General features: G+C 38.5%; 1 protein-coding gene across 1 annotated transcript; it reads left to right on the top strand.

Annotated features, from left to right (window-relative positions):
• Positions 1-15,629: 15,629 nt before the first annotated feature.
• LOC119773517 (elongation factor 2) lies at positions 15,630-25,135 on the top strand. The gene is made up of 14 exons (XM_038270505.1): positions 15,630-15,784; positions 17,498-17,712; positions 19,253-19,434; positions 19,511-19,722; positions 19,803-19,981; positions 21,289-21,394; positions 21,524-21,776; positions 21,867-22,062; positions 22,706-22,829; positions 23,017-23,259; positions 23,554-23,907; positions 23,991-24,173; positions 24,435-24,567; positions 24,869-25,135. Exons 1-14 carry the CDS (start codon positions 15,782-15,784, stop codon positions 25,060-25,062), a joined length of 2,577 nt encoding a protein of 858 aa, XP_038126433.1. The 5' UTR covers positions 15,630-15,781; the 3' UTR covers positions 25,063-25,135.
• Positions 25,136-25,669: the final 534 nt, after the last annotated feature.

Genomic DNA, 25,669 nt, shown 5'->3' with positions numbered 1-25,669 from the left:
TTATCAACGTCCAATCCAGTGTTAAGCTGACAGCTGAGAGGGCCAATTGCCTCAGAAGGATGCCTCTTTGATAGATTCATTTGACAAAGTTAGTCAGCGGTGGTTTCGAGTGACCTTTGATGCCAATGTGATATGATAGAAAGTATTTGCTGCGTACTTTCACATTCATTTCCTACCAGCACAGCCTAAATTCACAGAAATGTTTTATTACTACCTACGGGGAATCTGGCAGAAACAATACAGAACAATTTTTCAGCCTCAGACTGGAAGCAAACAGCAGCACTCTTAAATAACATTCACCACAGAGTATTACATTTTCTGAGAGAAAACAGTATCTGAAACTAACTCACTATTACTGATTCATTCCCTTCACCTGTCTAACTCTGCCTGGTTGCTCATTACCGCTCATCTGATCCACCTGCTTCTGCTATATTTAATGTACTAGCATCCAGCTATCAGGGCAAGATTATGTTGTTCTCAGAGGCCAATGGAAAGAGGATTTTTAGAGTTCTTAAATGGTTCTAATTTTCTCATCCTGATCTGCCTCTTATCCCCTGAGCGGACCTGTTCCAATCTGAACTTTCTGCCTGAACTGTCTGTGGAGTCCTAGGACCCTAAACCAGCCTTTTCCTTTCCTGATCAGAATCTCTGACCGGGCTTCAAACTCACGGACTTCTGAGTCGTCCTGTTCTGATCGGTTTCCCTGACCTGGCTTGGACTCCTACAGCATCTGGGACACTCTGGGCGGCGCCCGCCGCATCTCGTTGGCAGCTTACCGGCTTGATTCTGCCTCGTTCCCTGACAATGGACTTAACAGTTAAACCAGGTTGGTGCCACACATGAATAATCATCCTCCGTACGATTGTCGTGGTCACTAACCTGTGTTTCTCTTTAACCAGAGCTTCCAGTTATACACACCCTAGCCGCGGCTACCACAAATCCACTAAATTTTTTACTAAACGCTGTGAATAATCCCACTGTCTGTCTTGTTTTAATACAAGTGTTTTGGATAAATTGTTAGTGAGGTTAAAAACCCACAAAATACTGTGACTTGGGATGTTGTGAGTGCAGTGAAAATGTATTTTAAGCATACACCTTGTTTCAGGGAACTAGTAAAAAAATAAGAAAAAAAATCAACTACTGAAGTGCTCTTCCATCTAATACAAGTAAACTGTTCCATGAGGCCCATTCAAAGTGACAGTTTTGGAGGGTTTGTGATAGCACTTCACAGTAAGAGGTCCCTTATAAATTATATAGGGAACAGTGGCGGCCGGCCCATAGGGGGCGCTGGGGCACCGCCCTCCCTGATAAGAAGAGAGAAACGTAAAATATATTTTTAGAAATTAACTCATAAATGTCAGTTTTAACAAATTATATAAACTACATTTCCCTATCTACTGTCATTAATTTGTGGATTTCCACAGACAGACTCCTACCGTCTCTGTTCTGGGGGCGCTGATCAGACTGACCCACATTTGCAGAGAATCTGTCAATCATGTACTATTGCTAGGTGAATTTAATGGCCAATCAGCGTCTCGGAACTTTATGGTATTGGGGCGCTGAAAATACTGCGCTTTAACAGGCTTCTGAATAGGGCTGGGTACCGAACTTCGGGTCTTTTATGGTACCGACCGAAATGCTTCGGTTCTACCGAGTATCGAAACATGCCTAGTCTTTCGGTACCAAGTTTCGGTGATTGGCTGTAACACTTAACGTGATTGCGTCATCCAGGAAAAATACACAGGTGGTCCCGCCTACAGCCAGGGTTGATGTGTATCTGTTGTGAACTGGTTGTGAGCGTTGCGGAACTCCTTTAAAATGCCCCCCAGGTCAAAAGTGCGGCTTCACTTTATTAAGACTGATGCTAATAGTGTAGAGTAGACGTAAGCAATTTAAGAGCAGAAAGTTGCTCGGTGTTTGACTGCAAGAAGAGCGGACCGCAACCAGCGCGACCATCCTCCTCTCAGCAGCCCGTGGGCAGAGCAAAGCCAGAGCGGAGTAATGCTGTAATAATGTAATAATGCTGCAATTTCAAACTGGACGCAGCAGGAGAAGCAAAATCACGTCTGCTGCTTCCTTTTTTGCTGCTTGTACCAGCTTCTGACGCGCGGCTGAAGAAGCTTTGCTGCTCCGGCTGCGCGGTGCAAAAGTGGCTCTGATGCGCGTTGGGCGGAGCTACTCTATCCTTTATTTGCCTTGCAGCTATATTTGCTGTGATCAGTGGGAATAAAGTAGTTTTATTATGTTTGTAAGTGGGAAAATCCACCTGAAAACTTAATCAGTGCAGTCAGTTCATCCTGCCTTCCAATATTCTTTCTGTCGGAGCCGCTCAGACCCCCCCATACCAGCGGTGCGCTGTCAATAGGATCCCATTCAACGGGCTTGTTTGTCAGACATGGTAATTTTTCTAAAGTAAAACTGCTAAGTAAAAAGGTCCTCACAATGTTACAGTGAATATTAGACACTGATTTTTTTTTTTTTTTATGTAAGAGGAAAAATGTAAATGGAAAAATCAGAGCTTAAAATAAAACTCAAGATTTGTACTTTTTTATGTTGAGTAATTTTCTTTTTCTTCGAATTGATATTATAAAACTGGTATCGAAAAAAGTATCGTTCAGGAACCGGTATCGAAGTGAAGGTATCGGTATTGGTACCGGTACCGAAAATTTTTGAACAATACCCAGCCCTACTTCTGAACCCAAGCGCAGGTGCAGACAGTTAGAGGGGAGATGGCGAATGTAACGACCGAGATGCAGCTTCCACCAAATTCGGTGAGATCCTTATTTATCTACCCGTTTGCCAGAAGAATATCCCTATTGTAGGATATGAACATTTCATGTCATGTTTATTGTGACTGTGACGAATCCACCTCGTCGCTTAAAACAACCTCTCTAACTTTGCGCGCCACACACACATTCCTGTTATACTGTGTTTGTGAGGACCAATACACTCGCGCTGAGACCAGTAGCTCCATGAACTTAAAACACACAAGCTGTTCCTGGTTACCTGCTGGCGTATTGAGGGTGCACACTTAATATTTCAGTGGGGTTAGCCGTGTGTGTGTGTGGGGGGGGGGGGGGGGGGGGGGGGGGTGTGTACGTGTTTATGCTACGGGGACTTGTCATCTTCAGTCTGGCTGCGTCTTTGCTGGGTTCAAACCCAGTTTGGTGTAATTGAATAAGTCAATGAATCTGTGTAAAAGAAGTAAGTTGTAAAAATTATTTGTTTTTGTACATCAATTGTTTGTGGAGGTAATATATGGACAAAACTGATTAATGAGAAGAAATCAGAAATAAGAGAGCCTGATGTGAGGGGCTTAAACTATTTAATGAGGGCTGTGGGAAGAAAAGTGGCAATTTTTGTTTTCTGTTTCTTTGTTACATTGCTGGTAACTGGAGGGAGGCTGAGGCCCAGAGTATCTTGTATGTTTAGTTTCTTTTGCACCCTGTTTTGAGTTTTTGAGCTCAATAAATCACCAACACCGGTAACCCGACTGAGACTGGATTCTTGGAGGCCAAAGAACCCCGTCACAGTGACCCAAATCATCACTGTTACTCTTATTATATAGTAGATTAAATCATTACTGTTAAATTGTATGTATTGTCCAATTGTTTATTTGAATTCTTATTCCGGATTAGTTGGAGACATACACTAGGCTATATCAGCCCCACCAAAAATATTTTTCACCAGCCGCCACTGATAGGGAAGCCCTGAAGGGGATTTTGTAGGCTTTAGCTTTTCACCACTTTGGGTGTGGCTGGGAGTCAGACCCAAAAGCAGATTGAAACACAGGATGGATATGGAGATATATACCTCATAAGACAGGATTTAAACTTACAGATTGGCATAAGAAACAGAACATGAAACACTGACAGTAACTGAGAGAAGACAAGCAGTGAAATGGGATGACTCGGCAGGAGAACAATGGCCAAAAAAGACCTTAAATACTAAAGGAAATGAGGAAAAGGATGGTGAACGCCTGTGTGATAATCATAAGATTACAAGGAACAGCTGATACAGAAGAAAAGCAGAAAGTCTGAGGGAAAGAACTAATCAACACAGAGCAGCCAGGACAAGCTTATCAAAATGGAAAATACAGATATTAACATAAAGGGAATAAAAGAGAGGAGATCAAACAGAATAAACAAAGAAACACGCAAAGAAACGCAAAAGGAATTAAACTATTATTCTCATAATGGGCTTTAAAGATCGGACCCACATGCAGAGAACCACTCAGAGACCAAGGGTAAAAGTTTAACAGGTTTATTGTAGGTTAGCAAACACTGATGGAGATTGAAACTCAGTGGGGAAACACTGCTGGAACTCAGCGGACTGGTGAACCAGAACCGAGAAGACGAAACCCGTTGAAGAGCTGACAGGCAGACATACGTTGGACCCAGAGGAGTAAAGGAGTGGACTCTCACTTGGTTATCCAGGAGTGGACTTGAACGGATCATGTGGATGTTTACCCCTTACTCATTGAGACTCAGCAGACCCTTCCAGGGGTAGAAGGTCCAGGCTTATCCAGTAACACAGGAAGTCTTCCCAATACTGGCAAACACTCTGGCGTCGAGGTGGTGACAGCCCGCTGCTAAAGTACTCCTCTGCTAATGACCCAACGACCCGCAGGTGTGCAGGGAGGCCCAACGAGGACAGGGCACCGCCTGGTGGTGGAGAGAGGAAAACACAAAAAACACCCCACACATACTGGAATTCTAACAATTATGGCAACACCATGAAGACAACAATAAATATAGAGTAATGAGCCGTATACTGCAAGACCTTATAGAACATAACAAGATGTTGAGCAGCAAAACAATTATGACATTGTGATTTGGGAGCTGGAAAATTATCTGAGATACACCAGCAAGTGAGTCTTTAAAAAGCCTTAAAACAACATAAAATACAGATTCTGAAGTGGCACACCCAAAGTCTGGATTTAAATTTAACTAAAATTCTCTGGCATGGCTTTAAACAGATCAGCCATGTTAAAAAGCTATCCAGTGTGGTGTTGTATATAACTGAGGATATTTTGTTTTTAATAAATTAATTAGAAAATCTCAAACATTTCAATCTGACAAGAAAATAAAGAAAGTCTGTAAATGCAAATGTTTTTCATCCTCTAAATATTCAAATCTGTTTTTTTTTTCCTATGGAGAAATGTTATGTCCAGCAATTATACACTTTTTATTCTTTAGATTCCATTAATTCCAAAATATTTCATTTTTTTCTTCTTTGCATTTCTATTGCATGTTCATTCAGTGCCTCCCCGTTTCTTATCTTTACTGCTCTCATTAAATAGCAGCTGTGTTGTGTTTTCTAAGCATCCAGAACATAAGTCAAAACATATTACATAATGTGTTCTCTGAGGAGGACGGACAGAAGACAAAGCAAACTTGCAAAGACATATCCCACTATAATCAGAGACGGGAGCGTCTCGGGACTGAGCCACCACATTGCTTCTTCATTCTGTAATTCTCAGAAAAAACATTTTATAATCAATACGCCACCAATGCACCAACGGCTATGCAGTATTACACCTTTAAAGAAACCAGTTTTCTTTTCATTTTCTCCACATACCTTTTCCTCTATTTCTATATCAGAAAAAAAAGAATAAAAGTCTTCTTTGTCCTTATTTTTCTGATGTTCTATTCGTTTTGACATCCTCTTTTCAAAATAGACCCACAGAAGAATGCACAAAAAGAAAAAATAAATATTCTGAAACTTTCAAACCTTTATTTCAGGTTCTTACACAAACCTTGGATATAGTCCATGAGTATCCACAGAAAATTTGGAAAGTAATTTTCTGCACTGAAAGCAAGGCTCATCCAGCTCTTTTTTGTCAACATCACAAAAGACAACAAAGGGGGGAAAAACAACTACATTTGTTGAGTTGGAAGAGCTATGAATTATTTTATGTGTATTTTGCAGTGACTAAATTCGATCTCAAAGGGTTTCTAATATTTAAAAGGGTCAGATCAAGGTCTAATGGGTTTTGAAATTAATTCCAGAGGTGTTTTAGACATTTATACTGTGAAAGATTCATTTTTATTTTATAAAAGATGTCAGAGTGAGTTCAACATATGAATACAATATGAGAGGTTCAGCATTTAAAGCTCTTCACCTTCTTGGGTGCATTTGTTGCATTTCAATTCATTTATGACCAGGAGCCTATTATCTGTCCTGTAATAGCCCTCATTGCATTGCAGAGGCACTTTATTATCTTTATTGTTGTTCCGACTTTAGATTAGCAAGAATCAAAGTACAGGGAGATATGATCTAAACACGTAATTTGAAGCATGTTTCTTGATAGCTGTAATACATTTCAGCTTGGTACCCATAATTACTGCGTTAGTCGATGTGACATCATCTTTTAATTGTGCAATATTATGTCCAACAGCTTGTGTGTCACAAGCAGGGACAGGATGAAAAACAGGTTCTGGGTCAAAAAAAGAACATGTAGTCCAGCTAATTAAAAAAGATTTACCAAATAGGATGTATTTAAATCAAATCAAAGTTCTTTTCATAGCATATTTTAGAAAAACTGCCCCTGACCAATATGTTGCATATAAAAGCAACACAACAATAATTTAAAGCTATTTAATAGAAAACCTGACAAAATATACCGTAACAATAAAGAGAGCCCAAAAGATTAAACTCTTACCTTGCAGTAAAGGTGGGAGTAGCCTGTCTAATATAAAGGGCAACTGGTCCCACATTTTAAAAGCAACAACTGAAAAGGCATGATGACCTCTGTGGACCAAACTGAACAGATTAAATGACTAATTGAATTGTGAATTGGGTTAAAGTTAAAGGTAAAACCAGATATAATCAGTTTCAACCCAAGAATTAGCATGACATTGTACGCACTGCTATAGGCTACCTAAATAATCAGAAGCACTATAATTCCCAAATGTCATTTTTGGGAATGACTATGACCTGGATGACTGAGAATCTTCACCAGCAAGAAGCACTGTGATTTTCACTGGGAGCAAAACAATGACTTCAGGTTTATTATCAGTTAGATTTAAGAAATGTAAAAGCCATCCAACCTTAAAGCAGTCACAAAGTGTTTGTAGTGAAAAGGATGCTTTTTGCCTTTGCTGTGTCGTCTGCCTTTCAATAAATGAAATGTTAATGTAAAGGAAATTCTAATGGGAAAATAAGATGGGAACAAAACTGGATCCTTGATGAACTCCAAAATTTAAGAGCAGCTGAGGGAGAAACAGATTTTCTTACAGAGGAACTCTTGCAAATAAAAAGAATTGAAATAGTCCAGTGCATTAGACATTGTCAGTTGTGTATCAAAGATGAAGCTGGCAGATCTAAAAGGAAAATCTAAATCTAGCTGAGCCTTCTAAAACTAAAGCGTTTTAACGTTTGAAGACAACCAGTGCTTGTCTTCCTCAGTGTTATTGTCAGCCTCATTCCTTGAAGCCTCCTAACCATTTTCAATCTTATCTATTCTAACAAGGTTCCCATTTAGTCAGAGTTGTCCCTTATTTCTTGAATCATGTTATTGTCTTTACTGTGCATTGGTACTTACATATAATCTATTCAGTGTGTCACATGGATATCAAGTAAGTGAAAAATTATGTTTTAACAATATTCCAGTTTATCAGATATCACATAAATATAAAAAAGTATAAATAAGGTTTAAAACGTTTGCTGCTTAAAAAAAAGATATATATGCTGAATTCTTTGGGGAAGTCCTTGCATAAGCCAAAATTTCATCAAAGCAATTATTTTTGAAGGAGTTTCTGCATCAGCAGCCAGTTGGCACGCCAAATTCATACCATTGTTGAGTTGGGGTGGTAGAATAGAATCATTTAGTGGGTCCCCTGGAAGATGTGCAATCATTTTTTAAGTTGACAAGCATTGTAAATATGTCATATTAGAGGTGGGCAAAGTTTGTATATTATTTATCCTGTTTTCAGTTTCCAAAGTCTGAAAAAACAAGTGCTGCTGTAGAAGACCAACATCACTAACACTGTATAGAATGAAAGGAGGGAAATTGGAGCAATATAAATCCAGCATAAGCTTCTTATCTTGTTTTAGACCAAATGATCAGTTATATAATTTGGGCAATTAGACTGAGTGTGCTGGCTGTTTGATGCGGTACCTATCTAAAGTGGTAACACCGAGGGATGTCAAGTGGCTCTTCATTCTTGAAACATTTCAAGTTTATTCAAATGCAGCAGGGATGTCTGCCACTCCATCCTTGAAACCTGGCCAAGGACAACGATTTAAAGTGAAGCATTTGGAATAGCAGAAAATGTTTTATAGATATTCTTTCCATATATTGCTGTTTGCTCCCATGCTCATAACCCTGAACCCTCAGTTAATAAAGAAAAAAAGCATTGTCACAATAAGTGACTTCAGCCTTGAAGGTTACAAAGCCGTAGCTGTTAATGCAGGCTTTTAGAGTTGACGTGTCTCTTCCTTAACAGCGACTAATTTATTCAATGTCCACAGAAAAATCTGTGACTGAGTATTTAATAACAGAAGAAAATAAATACAGATTGGAGATGCAGGGGACACACTAAATGCAAAACATGGAAGCCCAGTGTATAGCCGAAGGTGTACACTTTATTATGTCTTTCATTTGCACTAGTGGTGGGTTAGTAAACCTAAAAAAATACTTGGACACCGAGAATAAAATCAAATGAAGAGAGTTGGAAAAAAAAACTTTATGGTTAAGTGTAAAAAAACATTATGAAAATATGTTGCATTACATTGTCTTGCAAATGTCAAAGTGATTCCATTGGTTTCTGTTAAGATTTATTTTACATTTTTTATCACTACGCATTCTTCAGGGAACTTATTCATTAAAATTACCAAAACAAACTTTCATTGGGATTTTGTGATAGACCAACTGAAGATAGTTCATAATTCTTTAAGCTTGAGTAAGATGGAGGCAGGTGGAGTAAAATAAATTACAGGTCCATTAGGGAAAAACATTGAACTAGGAAGAGTTTATCTCTGATATCTGCGAAGGTAATTGTCCCCCAGTAGACACTTACATCCCATCCCTGCATGTTATATTTCTACGTACAGGCTTTTCTCTCAACTTCTATTAACTATATTTTTTTTCCTCAGAAGAGCTAAAAGAGTTAATAATATATAGCATTTTTTGTCAATTTTTTCTGAGGATGTCCATATTTTTTAAGGGGCCTCTAAGGATTCTTCTTTTTCTATAACACAAAACATCTCTACAAAGGTAGTAAGACTTCAAACTGGTCGCAGAAAGCAAATCCAAACCCGTAATATCTATTTTACTTTTTATGATATTCTGTTAAGCTTAGCCCAGTTTTTCAGGGGAAATCAAATCAACAGCTCCAAGGAAAGTGACCTTGGACTCCTTATGGGCATCTGAAAGACGAAAGGCAAAGATTATTCCTCTGTTCCCCCCAGCCAAATTCTTAAAGCCACGTTAGCTGTCTAGTGCCTAGAGCTTTGCCACTGAGAGAATACAACCATTAACAGCTAGAAAGGTCACCCCTTTTAGGTTTGGGGCTTTGGAGAAACTGAAATGATCAGAAAACGTTACAACAACAACAACAAAACATAAGGAGAAGATGGTGGTCAGATCTATGCACCCTTTGGATTTCTTCATAATTTTCCCATTCCGCTCTTACAGCACTACATCTTGTAGTCACGTTTTTAATGAGAAATGAATACATACACAACAAACAACACTTCAGATGGTTCTACTGATTATTATTTCTTTATTGTTGGTATTGAAATGGTGCAGAATCTGTATTTTGCAAAGCCCAAACAGAGCCAGCAGAAAAACACCCTAGAGATCCGAATAAAAAAAACTGAAGTGTGCCAAATTTTTAGTCACTTATGAAAGAGAAGTCTCCAGAGTTTAGTGTGCAAACTCAGGCAGAGATCTTTGATATATCCAGGAACACTAAAACAAGGTTGTGAACAAATCTAAGCGTGATGATTTTCACTTAGAGGGAGACTGTTAAAGTATGGCTGTGCAAAAGTATGTTTTTTTTTTATGTTTTCTCTGTTTAGGTTATGTGATGGAACAACAGAAAGCTGTGATTAATTTTAAGGTTTTCTTCACAGATAAAAATCTGAAATCCTTGGCTTTGATTTGCATTCAAACCCCTTTAATCCAATACCCCTAAATACAATTCAGTGCAACTAGTTGTCTTCAAAAGTTACCAGTCTTGTAAATAGAACTCACATATATTTAATTCAATTTTAAAAGAGTACATTAGGCCAATAATGACCTTTAAGTAGCTAAAAAATTATAAATAATAGAACAAACTCGAATGACATATGAAGTTATGACTGGACAAAATATCAAAAGATTTAAAGGTCTTTGAAATGCAATTATTAGGACTTTGAAATGCAATTGGTTTTATGTATGAAATGTTAAAAAACTAAATATTAAATTTTTTTTTTAAGGAGTTTAAACCGCCAAAGAATTCATGTCTTTAAAGCCTTTCATGTTCAGTGTAAGAACTATTCTTTTGCCACCCTAAAATCCTTTCATGCTGTGTGATGATGGAGATCTCTCTTTTTTTTTTTGGAGCTCTGTGAAATTTTTGCTTGCACTTAAAGCAGCAGGATGACAGTCATTTTAAGGCCCACCAGCTGTGCATGAAAAAAGTAATATTTCTGCAATGCTTTCTCACAAACCTGCCCCTCCATATGATAATTACCAATCTGTGCTCATCATTTTGAATAAACGTGTACACCTGCAAACACATGGCTTTGGATTCATCAGTCACTCGGTTAGCAAGTCAGCTACACAAGTGGAAGGCGTGATCTAGAGCGCTGTAACACTGAAGTGGGGTAAAAACCCAGGCTGGACTGCTCAGAATGTTTGGAGATTGGTTGGCTATTTACTAACAATAGAAACTTGATATATTTCATACTCTCTGTTGTAAAAAAGGGTGTTAGGATGTATCACATTTTTAGTGCCTTGGTGTGTTTTTTCCTGTAAACTCTAATCAAAATACTAGCAATAGTACTTCCCATCAGTCGTGTGTTTAAAAGGATTTCCACCCAATTAACTTTCCAACATTTTCCTTATAAAACACTACAAATTAGACTAACTCAAACCAGTCACTTTATATCAACAGATATTAAACGTGATACAATATTCATTCAGGCCCCTTAATGGTGATACCCGAAAACATCTGATGTTATAAGATATCTTGAGAAGTCAAAGGAGTCCATTTATGTGCATTTTAATCTCACCAGTTAAATAGCCGTTTTAAGGACAAGATTGAAATTTTAAAATAAACAACATCATCGAGGCTAAGGATCAGAGAAGACAAGGATAATATTGTAGACTTAAAGCTGTGAAGTTGTGGACATAACATGGGGCACTCTTTAATATATCACGTGAAAATGAAAAGAGTATTTATTAATTGCAAACCTATGGGAGAAGGCTTTTCACCTAAATTTCTAGAATGCATCAATAAGGAAATTCTTATTGATGGATTCTGTTTGCAGTTTGTCACAAGTGCACTGACACAAAAATCTGTTGAGAAAACTATGAAGGTAAATATGTGCCAAAGTGTAATTTTTTTTTTACATGGTCTTGCCTGATATGTCTTTTAGTGCAACTTCAAATTCAGTTTGTGTGTGTGCGGTTTTTCTTTACAGCAGAACATTTTGGCATACAAGTTCAGATTTTTGTGGTACAAATTCTCACATTGTATTCTCAAGTTTTCACATTAAATTCACAAGTTCGTTCATTTTGGCACATATTTACCTTCATAGAAAACCTTGTTAGAGGTCTATATTGGGTCAGTAAAATTATTCTAATAATACAGATAGAGCTGGATTTTGAGCCTAGTCAAAGTCCTGATCTAAATAAGGTTTAGAATAGAATAAAAATTCAACTTTATTGTCATTGTTCTGTCACAAGTACAAAGCAAAACAATGAACTCTCTGCATTTAACCCATCCCTTTGGGGAGCAGATGGATGCCCGGGGAGCAGCGTGGGATTAAGGGTCTTTGCTCAGAGCCAGAGTGGCAGTCTGATGGAGTGGAGCTTGAACTCAGAACCTATGGGATCCAAGCACAATGCCCTAACCACTAGCCCACACTCCCCTGAGATTTGCACAACTGTGCAGAAAGACATTGCTGGGATGTTTAAAACAATGTTTATTGATGCTCTCCATCCACTGACTGACCTTGGTAGGACTTGAAAATATTTTCTGTATCAGTGTAAATGGGATTGTGCACAAATGCAGCCCACAGATTTTTTCTTTTATCTTAAAAAAAAAAAATGTAACAATTGTTTTTATTCTCTGTTGGTGAATTATACAAAATCTGATATACAGGACATTAATAGTTACTGTAATAAAAAAAAAAAAGTGCAGTCAGTAATAATTCTCACTCGAGATACTCCATATCCAATGTTTTCCACTCTGTTTGATAATCTCCCTTTTTCTTTTTTGTCCAGGCCTCCCCAGAGATGTTTTGTTCTGCTCTGCCCTCAGCTGGTGGAAAGCACTTACAGCATGCTAAAGCTGCTTCACAGTGCAATATTAAACAGATGGGAATGGAAAACCTCCAGCCCTCATCACTGAATCATTCAGGCATGGATTATACACTTAAACCAGACAGATTTCCTAATGTTATAATAAAAAAAAGGAATAAAAAAGCCCTTTTAGATTCATGTGTTCTAACTCTTCTATAAATATGCTGTATTTATCAGAGCCCTTCAAAGGGGGCCGATAAATAATGAATAACTGTTTAATATTTTATAAGGTAGTAACAAATGACCACAGTGGCACAGAAGCTTATGTTCACATAAACCGCTGCATTGTAGTCTATTGTTGTGTATCGGTGCATTATTTCTATAGGGAGGTTTTTAATGTTTTTGTTGTTTATAGTTTGTGGCAGAAGAGTGATTATGTTTAAAATGAAAATGGATAATAGTTACTAACGCTGCTAACATTTAATAGTGGGGTAAGATAATAACAAATCAATCCTCTTTGCATTTGCTCTGTAATTTGAATCAGTCCATCCGTCTGTCCCAGGCCACAAAGAATGAAACAGAATATTTAGACATCTAAAGCTTGCTTTAAAATCTAATTAGCAAAGTAATTTCTATTGACGGATCAATGAGGACGCTCTAAACACTACAATGACTAAACAACACACAATAGCATCAGCTCGGAAGCAGGTGATTAAAACATTATTGCTTAGAATTGTAAAGGAGGTTTACTCAATTCAACCTGTCAATATTTTGTTTTGTGGGCTTATTAGAACTGGCGTAAAGGCTGAAGGCTGGTGAGATCTTGAAGGCTGTCTCAGGTCTTTAGAAAGAAAACTGCAGCATCTTTAGGATCTTGAGACATTGTAATCAGCCATACCAGTTTATGGAAAATGATCTACCAGCCCAGATCTGGCCATCCAAGTACCCTGACAGCAGAGCCTGAAGATGACAAGAAAAAGAATAATGTTTAAAAAAAGAGGAACTTTAAATGTTAATGCGGGACCTACACCTGGCTCCTATTGTCCATGCGAAAGTGATTGTCTCTAAAATAAAACAGGAACTTTAGAGTTAAAACTTTCATGAGAGGCACGCAGGGAGGAAACCTTTGCCCTTTCAAAAAATGTAACGTTGTTTGGTCAGAGAAACTAAATGTTATGACAGCAGGACAGAGGAAATGGTTGGTGCAAACTAAATGCAGCATTGCTAAAAAAAAAAAAAACATTCAGTTGGCCAATATAACTCTCTATTACCCAAAAATTTAAACTTTTAGGTATTCCCTTCAAATTGTATAACCGCTACAGAATAGGACCTTCTAAAAAGAGCTGGGCATTTTCCCTGCAATCAGAGCAAAAAGTTTGATTTTACATTTTACCAAAACACAGAGTGGCTATAATCAAAAGCATTTTAAACCTTAGAAATTCTTGAGATTTTATCACATTACAATCACAACCTTGAATGTATTCTATTCTGTTTTGATGTTGTTACCTAATTCTAGAGAAAAGGATTTATGGATTTAAAAATGTATAAATAAAAATTGTAAAGATATGGTATGCAGCTATATTTAGCTCCCTTCACTCTGATAGGCCTGAATAAAATTCAGTTTGTTGAAGGATGACAGAGGTTTGTTTCAGAGCATCACTGAAAAAGACAAATAAACAAAGCAGACGGCTCACTGTGAAGGAAATAGGAAAATAATCCTAACATCTCAGATAAGGGTGTGAAAAGGTTTAGAACTGGCTTTGGTTAGAAAAACATGTTCCAACCTTTATAAGCATAACGGCAAATCTATCAGCATGGCTGCCTGCTAAAATGAACAGGGGCCAGTCCCCCCTGTAGAGCTGGAACTAGTACCTGTTATGGCCTCTGCACTGAAATCCTAAACTGCAAAATTGAAAGTTATTCAATCTTTCTTAAAATAGGTGTATTTACCCCTGATTTAACTAAGTGGGTGACACAATTTGCTGATGGAATAAGATGATTTAAAGCAAATAAAAAAAAATCAATTGTATTTAAAGGGCATAATATCTCATTTTAAGGGCAAAGACACTCATTATTTACTTACTCAAATGAATGGCAAATGTATTTATTCAATGAAACTTTTATTTTTTCACATGAGTTTTAGCAGTGTTATACTAAATTGTGTTGGCAGAAGACTCCATAACTAATTTGTCCATTTAACCAATTTGATATTCGGCCTTTACAATTTCCTTTAACAATTATTTAGAAATCACAGTCAGCTTTAAGACTTAGTATTGCTAAGATAGGATCATCATAAGGGGGTCTGTAACCTTGGCAGTGGCTCAGTTAATATATGAAACTATGCCAACTTGCCCTGTTTTTATGTTTTGTTTTTTGTTTTGTTTTTTGGTGGAGGGGGGACGTTATTCTTTAGTCCAGCTGTTTTCCTCTTCTTTTTTTTTTTTAACAGTGTCCTGTCTGGCAATGTTGCAATAAGAATAATTGTCTTGATGCCAAAAAAGAGCCCAACAGATTTTACTTTTACAAGTGGAGCAGTACGGCTATCTGTCATAGTGTTCTGCTTGATTTATGGATATAAACAGCTTTACTATAATTCATGCTGGGACTATTACAGATAATATGGACACTACAATTTGAATAGAACAGGAAAGGAAAAAACTGAAAAAAGGATAAAAGATGAAAGAAAGAGGAGATAAAAGGGAGACAACGATAAAACATCTTCAGTCTGCTTCATTACCTGCAAAGTCCAGGTGTGACCCTATAAAAAAGCATTGGCCAAACCCTTCCCTCCTTGATTAATTTGGTCTAGAACCACCACTGGATGAGCTGTGAGGATCAACAGCTCATGTGGGACAGTTGGTTGAAAGAATTAGTTGACAGAACAACTAATTTAATGTTCAAAAACTTTAAATTGAGCAAGTTCTGTTAGCAGTTTGCAATAAGGCAGTTAGGAGAAGATGTGAATACATAAAAAGGTGTTCTGGTCAGAAAGGCCAAAATTAAGATTTACAGACAAATTGCAGAAAAAAATCACACTGTACAACAATGCGTACCTCATTTCAAACTTTTCTTTAAAAAAATGTATAAAAAAATATTATTAGATGATAAACAGAGTAAACAAATATCCTCTAAATAAAGCTGATCTAAGCAGGGCTCTGTGAGAAACAGCGCCCCCTGTTGCTGCACGCCCTCTCTTGCACTTGAAAGCGCCAGCCGCAGCAGCAGCCCGGTCTCTTCTCTCACGCCACCGGGACTGCCTGTCCTCAGAGGCAGTGTCTACTGCGATAAACCGTCTCATACGAGGATCCACGACCACAATCCAACATGGTGAGTGTTTAACGCGCTTTTCTCTAAAGCTAGAAAAGGGTTAGGTTTGTTTTAATGCGTCTGGAAAAAGTGCGCAGCCAGTCTGAGAGCCGCTCCACTGTAATGCGTGGATATAACTGTGACAGCTCAACAAGCCGCGCCTGGACGGAGCCTGTCAGGTGCGTGAAATGGATGCCGGTGCCCGGCGGTGTTGCGTGACCAGATAAGGGCTCCGGCTGCGGTGGGCTGTAACATACGCAGCAGCCGGCTGGTAAAGCAGGGCTGTAGCCTTTACCGCACGGCCTCTGCGTGACGCTCACCGCAAAGCCTTTAATTCACGCATGACTGCAGAAATACTCCGCTTATTTACGGTGGAGAAAGAAAACACCTTCCAGCTGACATGTCTGGGGGAAATACTGCGAATCGTAGCTTTACTGAATGATAAAATGATGTTTAAGGCGATTGCGTCACTCTGTTTGATTTGGGGGCTTTAATATATAAAACAACATACAGGCCAGAAACAATACGTCATTCACAGACGTGTTATGCCACCGCTTATTACGACTTTCCATCATCCTTTTGGGTCTATTTGTTTTTGTTCAATAAACAGGATGTCCTATGGAGTCCTTTTTGGCCTGGATCTAGGTCAGATCATTTAGCACATATTTCATTCTAAAGGAGCCTATTCAGTAAATAATTAATATTAATGTGTTGATCCTTATGTTCACAGAAATCTTATAAGATCTTTTTATTTTTAAAATATTTCTTATAATCCTCCAAAGTTTTAAGACAAACTGGTTAATAAATGTGTCATCATAGTAAAGCTTTCATTAAAGAAGAATAAAGAGGATTTTGTAGGCAACAGATTTTTATTTTTATATTTTATTAATTTCAGAATGGGTTACTCCTTGGAATAGCTTAGATTAATGTATATTTATTTATAATATAGCTTAGGAGGACCACTTATTTTGATGATCCACCCGGAAAAAGAACATCATCCACTATACCTTTAAGTCATATAAAGATTTTTATCATGCTTTTTTTATCCTTACATGGAATCTTCACAAATTATATAAAATATAATTTGTATATATACCACAATAAATCTTACCATTTTTGTGATCACTCCTGTTTATGAATTCATCTTGTAATTTTAGATCATTTTGGCTTTAAAAACAGAAATTTCCACATTAAACTAAGGCTTTTTAAGTCCCATAGAGTTTTTTTTATTAAATCAAACTATGAAAAACAGCTAATATAAATGCTATTGCTTACTCTGGGATCTAACAAATCAGTCTTTCTACAACCAAACATGATCATTAGCTCAGACTTAGTAGTTAGAAGTTTGTTTTGGTAATATGGTATTTATCAGTTCATAGTATGGGTAGAAATATTCTCGCTGGCTTCATCTTCACGGTTTAATATTTAAAGCAGTGTTATTCTCTAGAACAGAGTGATCCAGCTTGACCCATTGAGCTAGAGCATATGTATGGTGACTAAGTAATTCCGGATTTGTGGAGGAGGCAAAATCTACACCCCCCACTCTAACCCCCGACCACTTCTTTCCTCCTAGCTTCAGTTTCAGGCATGTCTTTCTTTTTATAACTCTGCCCGGAGCGGCTGTGTACGCTGACTACATGACAAAAATAGAAGCATACGATGAATAAAGTGAACCTCTGCTGCTGTTGGTGTGAAAGTGAATGCAACATGTGACATGTAACCCACTCCCCACAGGTGAACTTCACTGTGGATCAGATCCGGGCCATCATGGACAAAAAGTCCAACATCAGGAACATGTCTGTGATCGCCCACGTGGATCATGGGAAGTCCACCCTGACTGACTCGCTGGTGTCCAAGGCTGGGATCATAGCGTCCTCCCGGGCCGGGGAGACCCGCTTCACAGACACACGCAAAGACGAGCAGGAGCGCTGCATCACCATTAAATCAACGTGTGTGGAACATGGTTCAACATTCAGTTCAGATATTATTGAAGAGAGATTCATTAATCAGACCCTACTGATACTGATTTTATGAGTTTTAACGTGCCCGTTCAGATTCTTACTGACTCCATTTTTTCTTAAAACTATAACTCACAAAACGCAACTAAGAAAACTCAAACCCATCTGCATAGTTATGTAACTTTTATATGATTTCACTGAAACCAAGGAGGGAAAATCAAAATACATGCTTTTGGTTGCTATGTTTATAAACCAAAGTGAGAGTCGTTTAGGTTTTGATAAATAATTAGCCTCCATTTTCCCCTGGAAACTAGAATGAGGTTTGAAGAGTAAACTAAGAATGAACTATTTCAAATGGAACCATTTTCAAACAATTGCTGTAATTACTTATATGTTATAATACAATGTACCTCTCGCTGTGATTGGTCAGTCTAGCACTGTAGCCAAGGGGATAATACACTGCATGTGTGAGAAAATTCATCTTAAATAATTTGTTTCTATATTTTTTGGTGAGTTATACACTTTGATGTATAACTCAATCGTGTGTTGATAAATAACAACTTATATAAATATGAGTCGTTAAGGATATTAATCCCTATATCTTACTTTTTTAATTTATTTATAATTAGGATAAAACAAGAAGCTGAAAAAGTGAACTCCCTGCTGTATTATTATTCTGAAAAGCTTTCCATTATAGAGGTTTAATTTAAAAGGGGGTATTTGTCAACTAGATATTAGTAACCTCTGCTCTAAATGAGGTTAAACTTGAGGCTGAGATATTTTTAAACTTTTTCAGTGTTTCCAAATCCGCTGTGTTTCATGACACAGTGGGCTGAAACACATTTGACTTTTTGTCAAGAGCCAGTCCCAGTTTAAAACTAAGTTCTCTAGAGAAGACAGTTTACTGCTTAAACATTTCTCCCATAGATTGTGCCAACTTTAACTCTTCACTTTTATGTTATTCTTATATATTTTGCTAAGGTCCATATTTTTTTCTGCTGTAAACACCAGAATTTCCCCATTGTGGGACAATAAAGGGATTTTCTTTTCTTTTTTTTTTCTTTCTAACTTTAAATTCATTCAATCACTCTAAGTAGCTATTTTGGCCCTTGACCAACCTATGGAAGCCAGAATTTTGCCCTAAGAAAGTATCAAACACAGATTTAATTCCATAACATGAAGATTAATTTGTAACGTTATAAGAGTTTGATTTTTATTTTTGTTTTTTGTCTCTTTACATTCAAATGAAACAGCTATATTAGAGACAGATAATTTATTTTTAATTGAACCAATAAAATCGTTAGGAGATTGAATAATTAAATCCCCCCCACCCTGATTGGTTAAATGTTTCCTACCCTGGTCACTGTATGGTATGCCTTATTAGAAATTCTGTTATGCATCTGTTTTCATTTGTAATGGTGATGCAGAAGCATCGGTTTTAGTGTGTTTACCACAAGGTTGAGCTAAAACAAATTGTTGGACTTAAATGTAGATTGAACATGTCTCTTATTTTCACTTTTTTCTAATTCAGGGCCATCTCCATGTACTATGAGCTTGGAGAGAATGACCTGGCGTTCATCAAGCAGAGTAAAGACGGAAACGGCTTCCTCATCAACCTGATTGATTCCCCGGGTCACGTTGATTTCTCCTCTGAGGTCACTGCTGCCCTCAGAGTCACTGATGGTGCCCTGGTGGTGGTGGACTGTGTCTCAGGTAATCGTATGAGCTGCGCCTGCTATTAAGTACTCAGGCTGTCAGCAGTCACCCACCTTTTCATGTCTTGGGACAGGTGTGTGCGTCCAGACTGAGACCGTTTTGCGGCAGGCCATCGCTGAACGCATCAAGCCGGTTCTGATGATGAACAAGATGGATCGGGCCCTGCTGGAGCTGCAGCTAGAGCCAGACGAACTCTACCAGACGTTTCAACGCATCGTGGAGAACGTCAACGTCATCATCTCCACCTATGGAGAAGACGAAGGTGGACCCATGGGGAACATCATGGTGAGGCCCCTGCACAAAAACAAACCTCTGTAATAAGGCAACCAATGAAATGGTAACAGAAAAAACCTTCTTCTTTCCAGATTGATCCCGTTATCGGAACAGTAGGATTCGGCTCCGGCCTCCACGGCTGGGCTTTCACATTGAAGCAGTTTGCTGAGATGTACGTAGCTAAATTTGCGGCGAAAGGAGTCGCTCAGCTGGGGCCAGCAGAGAGGTGTAAAAAAGTGGAGGACATGATGAAGAAGCTATGGGGAGACAGGTAAAACTATGAGCAGACTTGAAAAGGGTGTCTAAGGCAGCAGATGTTGTTATAGTCTTTGAAAGATGCAATGATAACAGATTTATCTGCCATTTTCCTGTTGTTGAATGTTTATAAGTGCCTAAAAATAAATGCTGAACAAATGGGTAAATTATTCTAGTTTATAATTCTGCCATTAATACACTGGAATTTGGCTTCTGCTTCGGGCAATCTGGAGATTTCATCCTTTTGACCTTGGCAGTTTTTTTTAGTTTTTTTTTTTATACATTTGTTTATTGAGGAAACAAATTAGTCATATACGTGAAGAAAATAAAAACATTTCCTTATTACATTTTGTTGTTTTACCTCCCATGAAACAATAGGCCTACAATGGAAAAAAGTCAAGTCAAACCACATCTAAAGGCCATTTAATATAACACACGTATTGAACAAACAAACATCAAAATAAACTCACAAAAACACACACCCATTTACACAGAGGGAGAGGGAGGGGGTATTATTCTGAAGGCAAGGTTTGAAGGGATTTACAATATTCCATAAAGGAATCCCATCTATTTTTGAATTTTACTTTTTTCCTTTTATTGCAAAATCTATTTTCTCCATTTTCCTTGGGAGTACAGGTCCATATTTAAACCTAACAAGATTTCAGTCAGGCAATATAGTTGACACTAAAATCGATCAGTTTCAATGGTACCAAAATAAGAAAAACTGTTTTTAGAAGTGAAGTATAAGAAGGTTATCTGTTTAATAAAGTGCAGTGATGTGTTAACTTTGCAACAGAAACTGAGAAAGAAGGTGGAGACAGTAAGGAGGAACCACTTTTCTACAAGTTGAATGGACGACCCTTTTTCCAAAAATATTCAGCTTTTTTATCCGAGGAAAAACAAAGAGAGAGCACATATGAATGCTTCTTATAAAAACACACAGTTAAACATAGTCACACAGAGCAAGGTGTTCCCTTTGTGGAAAATAAAAAACAATGACATAAATGACATAATGCCAAGAATGGTTTAATCCATGGCTCCCTCCAGGATAAAGGCTAAGTTAAACATAAAATAACTTTCTATGCAAAGAAAAAATTTATATTTTCACTACTTTTTCTCATGTTAATTTCAGTTATTTTAATGTATAATTAATTAAAATCAGATTAGGCACTTTTAAATCCTTCTTCTGTCAAGTAGGATGAAGAAAACGTGTTTCAGCAAAGTCAATTCAGATCTGTTTGTCCATAAAAATTTATATTCTTGTAGATTCCTTCACTGGATCTGAATACTTTCTTTTACCTTTGTGCACTAATCTTTTTCTAGATATTTCGACCCAAGTGCTGGAAAGTTTAGTAAGACAGCCAGCGGTCCTGACGGACAGAAATTACCTCGAACCTTTTCCCAGCTTGTTTTGGATCCCATTTTCAAGGTGAAAATTAGTCAAATTTCATTTCCTTATCAGGAGTTTATAATTCTAGATGTTAAATATTCATTGAAAATTGCACTGAGGTAATTAGACCTTATTCATTCTTTGGCCCTTTTATCAACTCCCTCGCAGGTGTTTGATGCCATCATGAATTTCAAAAAGGAGGAAACAGCCAAGCTAATTGAAAAGCTAGATGTCAAGTTGGACACTGAGGACAAGGAGAAGGAAGGAAAGCCTTTGCTGAAGGCTGTGATGCGCCGCTGGCTTCCTGCTGGGGAAGCCCTGCTCCAGATGATCACCATCCATCTACCCTCTCCTGTCACTGCACAGAAGTACCGCTGTGAGCTGCTCTATGAAGGACCAGGAGACGACGAGGCTGCCATGGGTCAGACATCCACATTATTTAATTAGAACCATTTAAAATGGCAATTTCAATTCATCAGATTTAATCTCAATGTCTCAACTCTCTTCTCAGGTATCAAGAACTGTGATTCCAAGGCTCCTTTGATGATGTATATTTCTAAGATGGTACCAACAAGCGACAAGGGGCGTTTCTACGCCTTTGGACGAGTCTTCTCTGGCTGCGTGTCCACAGGCCTGAAGGTGCGCATCATGGGGCCGAACTTTACCCCTGGAAAAAAGGAAGACCTGTACATCAAACCTATCCAGAGGTGAGAATGTGATTTGCTGAAGAAGTCATTGCTCTTGAACTTTTTCACATTTTTGCCCTGATTTTTGGGGATGCCTTTCTATGGAACCTAAAGCCATCATGGGAAAATAGATCATTCCATTATTGTGACATTATTGTGACCATACCACATTTGGTCATATATAAAATGTGCCCAAATGTGGTATTTGATTCAATTGACCCACTTTTATTCTAATTCCTCTAAAATAATCCTTTGTCCATTTAGGTTAGGATAGGAAATCTGTGGCAGAGGTTCAACTGCCAACAACACATTAACCCAAAACATACAGCCTGACAGAGAAAATGTGAATAAAACAGTCCAGTTAAAGTCCAGACCTATAAGTCCTACTGTGAATCTGTGACAAAACTTAATTTCTTGTGTTTAAAGATCTTCTGCATCCAGAAGGACTAATTTATATCTGTTCAAAAGAAGAATGAGTGGAACATTTCTGTAAAAAAGCTTTTAAAATAAGCTCCTTTTGCTTTACAAAAGGTTCATCAATGCTATGACAACAAAATGCAGAGAGTTCCAGGAGGCATGAATATTTTTGAAAAGCATTGCTTAGAGGCACTGTTAGATTAATACTTGCTTATGTGCCTTCTCTCTTACTTTACTTTCCATACAGGACTATTCTGATGATGGGTCGGTATGTGGAGCCAATTGAGGATGTTCCATGCGGCAACATTGTTGGTCTAGTTGGAGTTGACCAGTTCCTGGTTAAGACCGGGACCATCACTACCTTTGAACAAGTATATTTCCTTCCTTCCTTCCTTCCTTCCTTCCTTCCTTCCTTCCTTCCTTCCTTCCTTCCTTCCTTCCTTCCTTCCTTCCTTCCTTCCTTCCTTCCTTCCTTCCTTCCTTCCTTGCTTGCTTCCTTCCTTCCTTCCTGTTGTTCCAGCTTCAACACAGAAATACTCAAATGATTGTTCTCCGCAGGCCCACAACATGAGGGTGATGAAGTTCAGCGTGAGCCCCGTGGTCAGAGTCGCCGTGGAAGCCAAGAACCCAGCTGACTTGCCCAAACTGGTCGAGGGGCTGAAGCGTCTGGCCAAGTCCGACCCTATGGTGCAGTGCATCATCGAGGAGTCAGGACAGCACATCATTGCTGGAGCAGGAGAGCTCCACCTGGAGATCTGCCTCAAAGACTTGGAGGAGGACCATGCCTGCATTCCACTCAAGGTGGATAGAGCGGATTTCTCTGAGTTACAAAGAAGTCAGAGTATTGATGCTAGATGATGGTTGAATGATGAATCAGATAAGGATATTAATGACATCATTTTTTAGATGTTTTGTTTCATTTAAATACCTAAAGATTCCTTAGAATAACTTAAGGGTTTAAGGCAATAAAAATTGAGCTTTTTCTAAAGGTCTTGACAAAACTGTTTACATGCAAATGGCCATACCCTGGACTAATTTTGTCTTCATTTCACAGCATTCCTACATATTCTCTGACCGTCTCCCCTTTCTTTTTAGAAATCCGACCCTGTGGTGTCTTACAGAGAGACGGTGACGGAGGAATCAGATCAGATGTGTCTGTCCAAGTCCCCCAACAAGCACAATCGGCTCTTCATGAAATCCCATCCGTTCCCAGGTGGCCTGGCTGAAGACATCGAGAAAGGAGAGGTCACCTCCCGGCAGGAGCTCAAAGCTCGTGCTCGTTATCTTGCTGAAAAATACGAGTGGGAGGTGACAGAGGCCAGGAAGATCTGGTGTTTCGGTCCCGACGGAACCGGACCCAATCTGCTAATAGACGTCACAAAGGGAGTCCAGTACCTCAATGAGATCAAGGACAGTGTGGTGGCTGGTTTCCAGTGGGCAACCAAAGAGGTTATTTGACCATTTAAATGTTCAGATAAGTTCTGCTATATGTACTTAGTTAGGTGGTAATCTTTACTGTCCTTAACCCTCAGGGCGCGCTGTGTGAAGAAAACATGCGAGCCATCAGGTTTGACATCCATGATGTCACACTGCACGCAGATGCCATTCACCGCGGTGGAGGACAGATTATCCCCACCGCTCGCAGGGTCCTGTACGCCTGCCAGCTCACTGCTCAGCCCCGCCTCATGGAGCCGGTTTATCTAGTGGAGATACAGGTACTGTATGATGTCTGGAAAACCCTCCAAACGCCATCAAAGCAGCTGTAAGAACCAATTTTATAGTTAGGGAGGATGTTTTACATACATCTTTTCAGATTAAGCATTAAATATTTGTTCATTCTGAGTAAGTTTTTACAATTTAGAGCATAAATCTTCTTATAATATTCCTTACCTGCTCAAATCAAGGAAAAATATGCTTCTTTTAAGTTTTTGCTGTGTTTTAGGTCCGTTGATTCATTGATCCATTTCCATTTCCAGTGCCCAGAACAGGTGGTTGGTGGGATCTATGGTGTTCTGAACAGGAAACGAGGACACGTCTTTGAGGAATCCCAGGTTATGGGAACTCCAATGTTTGTGGTGAAAGCCTACCTGCCGGTTAATGAATCCTTTGGTAAGATATTTTTATCGAATCCCGTGTATTAGAATGGCTTAGTCAAACCCTAGAGCTTTTTTTTTTTTTTTTTTTTTTACAGAGAATGGGGAAAACAGTTCTATCTCTATAAAGAGAAAGTGGTGGAAAAAGATTTTTAAATCAGTTTAAAAAAATTTCTTTTTTGTTTTAAATTATACATTAAGCTGGTTGCAAAACATGAAAAAGACCAAGGAGGATCAATGTATTTTAGTTTCTTTAACATATCTCCTTGTAACCTTATCAAAAACTTGAGCTTTCCTCTTTATTTAATTTCCTTCAGGTTTCACAGCTGACCTGCGCAGTAACACTGGTGGTCAGGCCTTCCCTCAATGTGTGTTTGACCACTGGCAGATCCTCCAAGGAGACCCCAGTGACCCTACCAGCAAACCCTTCCAAGTCGTTGCTGAAATTAGGAAACGCAAAGGTCTGAAAGAGGGTATACCGGCACTGGACAACTACCTGGACAAATTGTAAAGCTCTAACTTCTGGATCATAAAATACCAAATCAACACAAAAACCCCACCCCATGGGCACTTTGAAAAAAAAACGTTGCACAGGCTTAAAGATCCACCACACAGTTTGTTTGCGTTTGACTCAGAGCCCAAAGCAGAATCAAAGCTTTAGCTGTAAGGTAGCGGGAGCAGTGATGCTTTTTTTTTTCTTTTTCATTTCACAGCTACCGTACACCAAGTGCCTAGGGTGAGGGTTTTAGACAACAATTAGATTAAAGCAGTTATTGCTCATTTCCTCGGTTCCTTTACTTCAACCCTCCTATCTCCTTTCCTTCCACCTACCTGCTATGAAGGGTCTGTACAGTGCACTGTGATACTGCTGCAATAATGCTTAGAAACGGATCATGGCCAGATGTAAACCACAAAACAGTGTTACAGAAGTAAAACTGAATGGATCAGTTGTTCAGTGGATGTAATGAAATAAAAGAAATAAAATCATGATACAAATATAAATCTTGAGATTCTGTTCTTGCCTAAGTGTTGAGAAATAAAAAGGATTATGCAGCCTATGATGCCACTTATCGCTCTCACACAGATCTGAAACCAATTCTCTCACTCGAGTCCAGATT

Source organism: Cyprinodon tularosa, unplaced genomic scaffold (assembly GCF_016077235.1).
Source record: "Cyprinodon tularosa strain WSP-4 unplaced genomic scaffold, ASM1607723v1 ctg12, whole genome shotgun sequence".
Lineage (NCBI taxonomy): Eukaryota > Metazoa > Chordata > Actinopteri > Cyprinodontiformes > Cyprinodontidae > Cyprinodon > Cyprinodon tularosa.
This window is presented reverse-complemented; position numbering and strand designations above follow the sequence as displayed.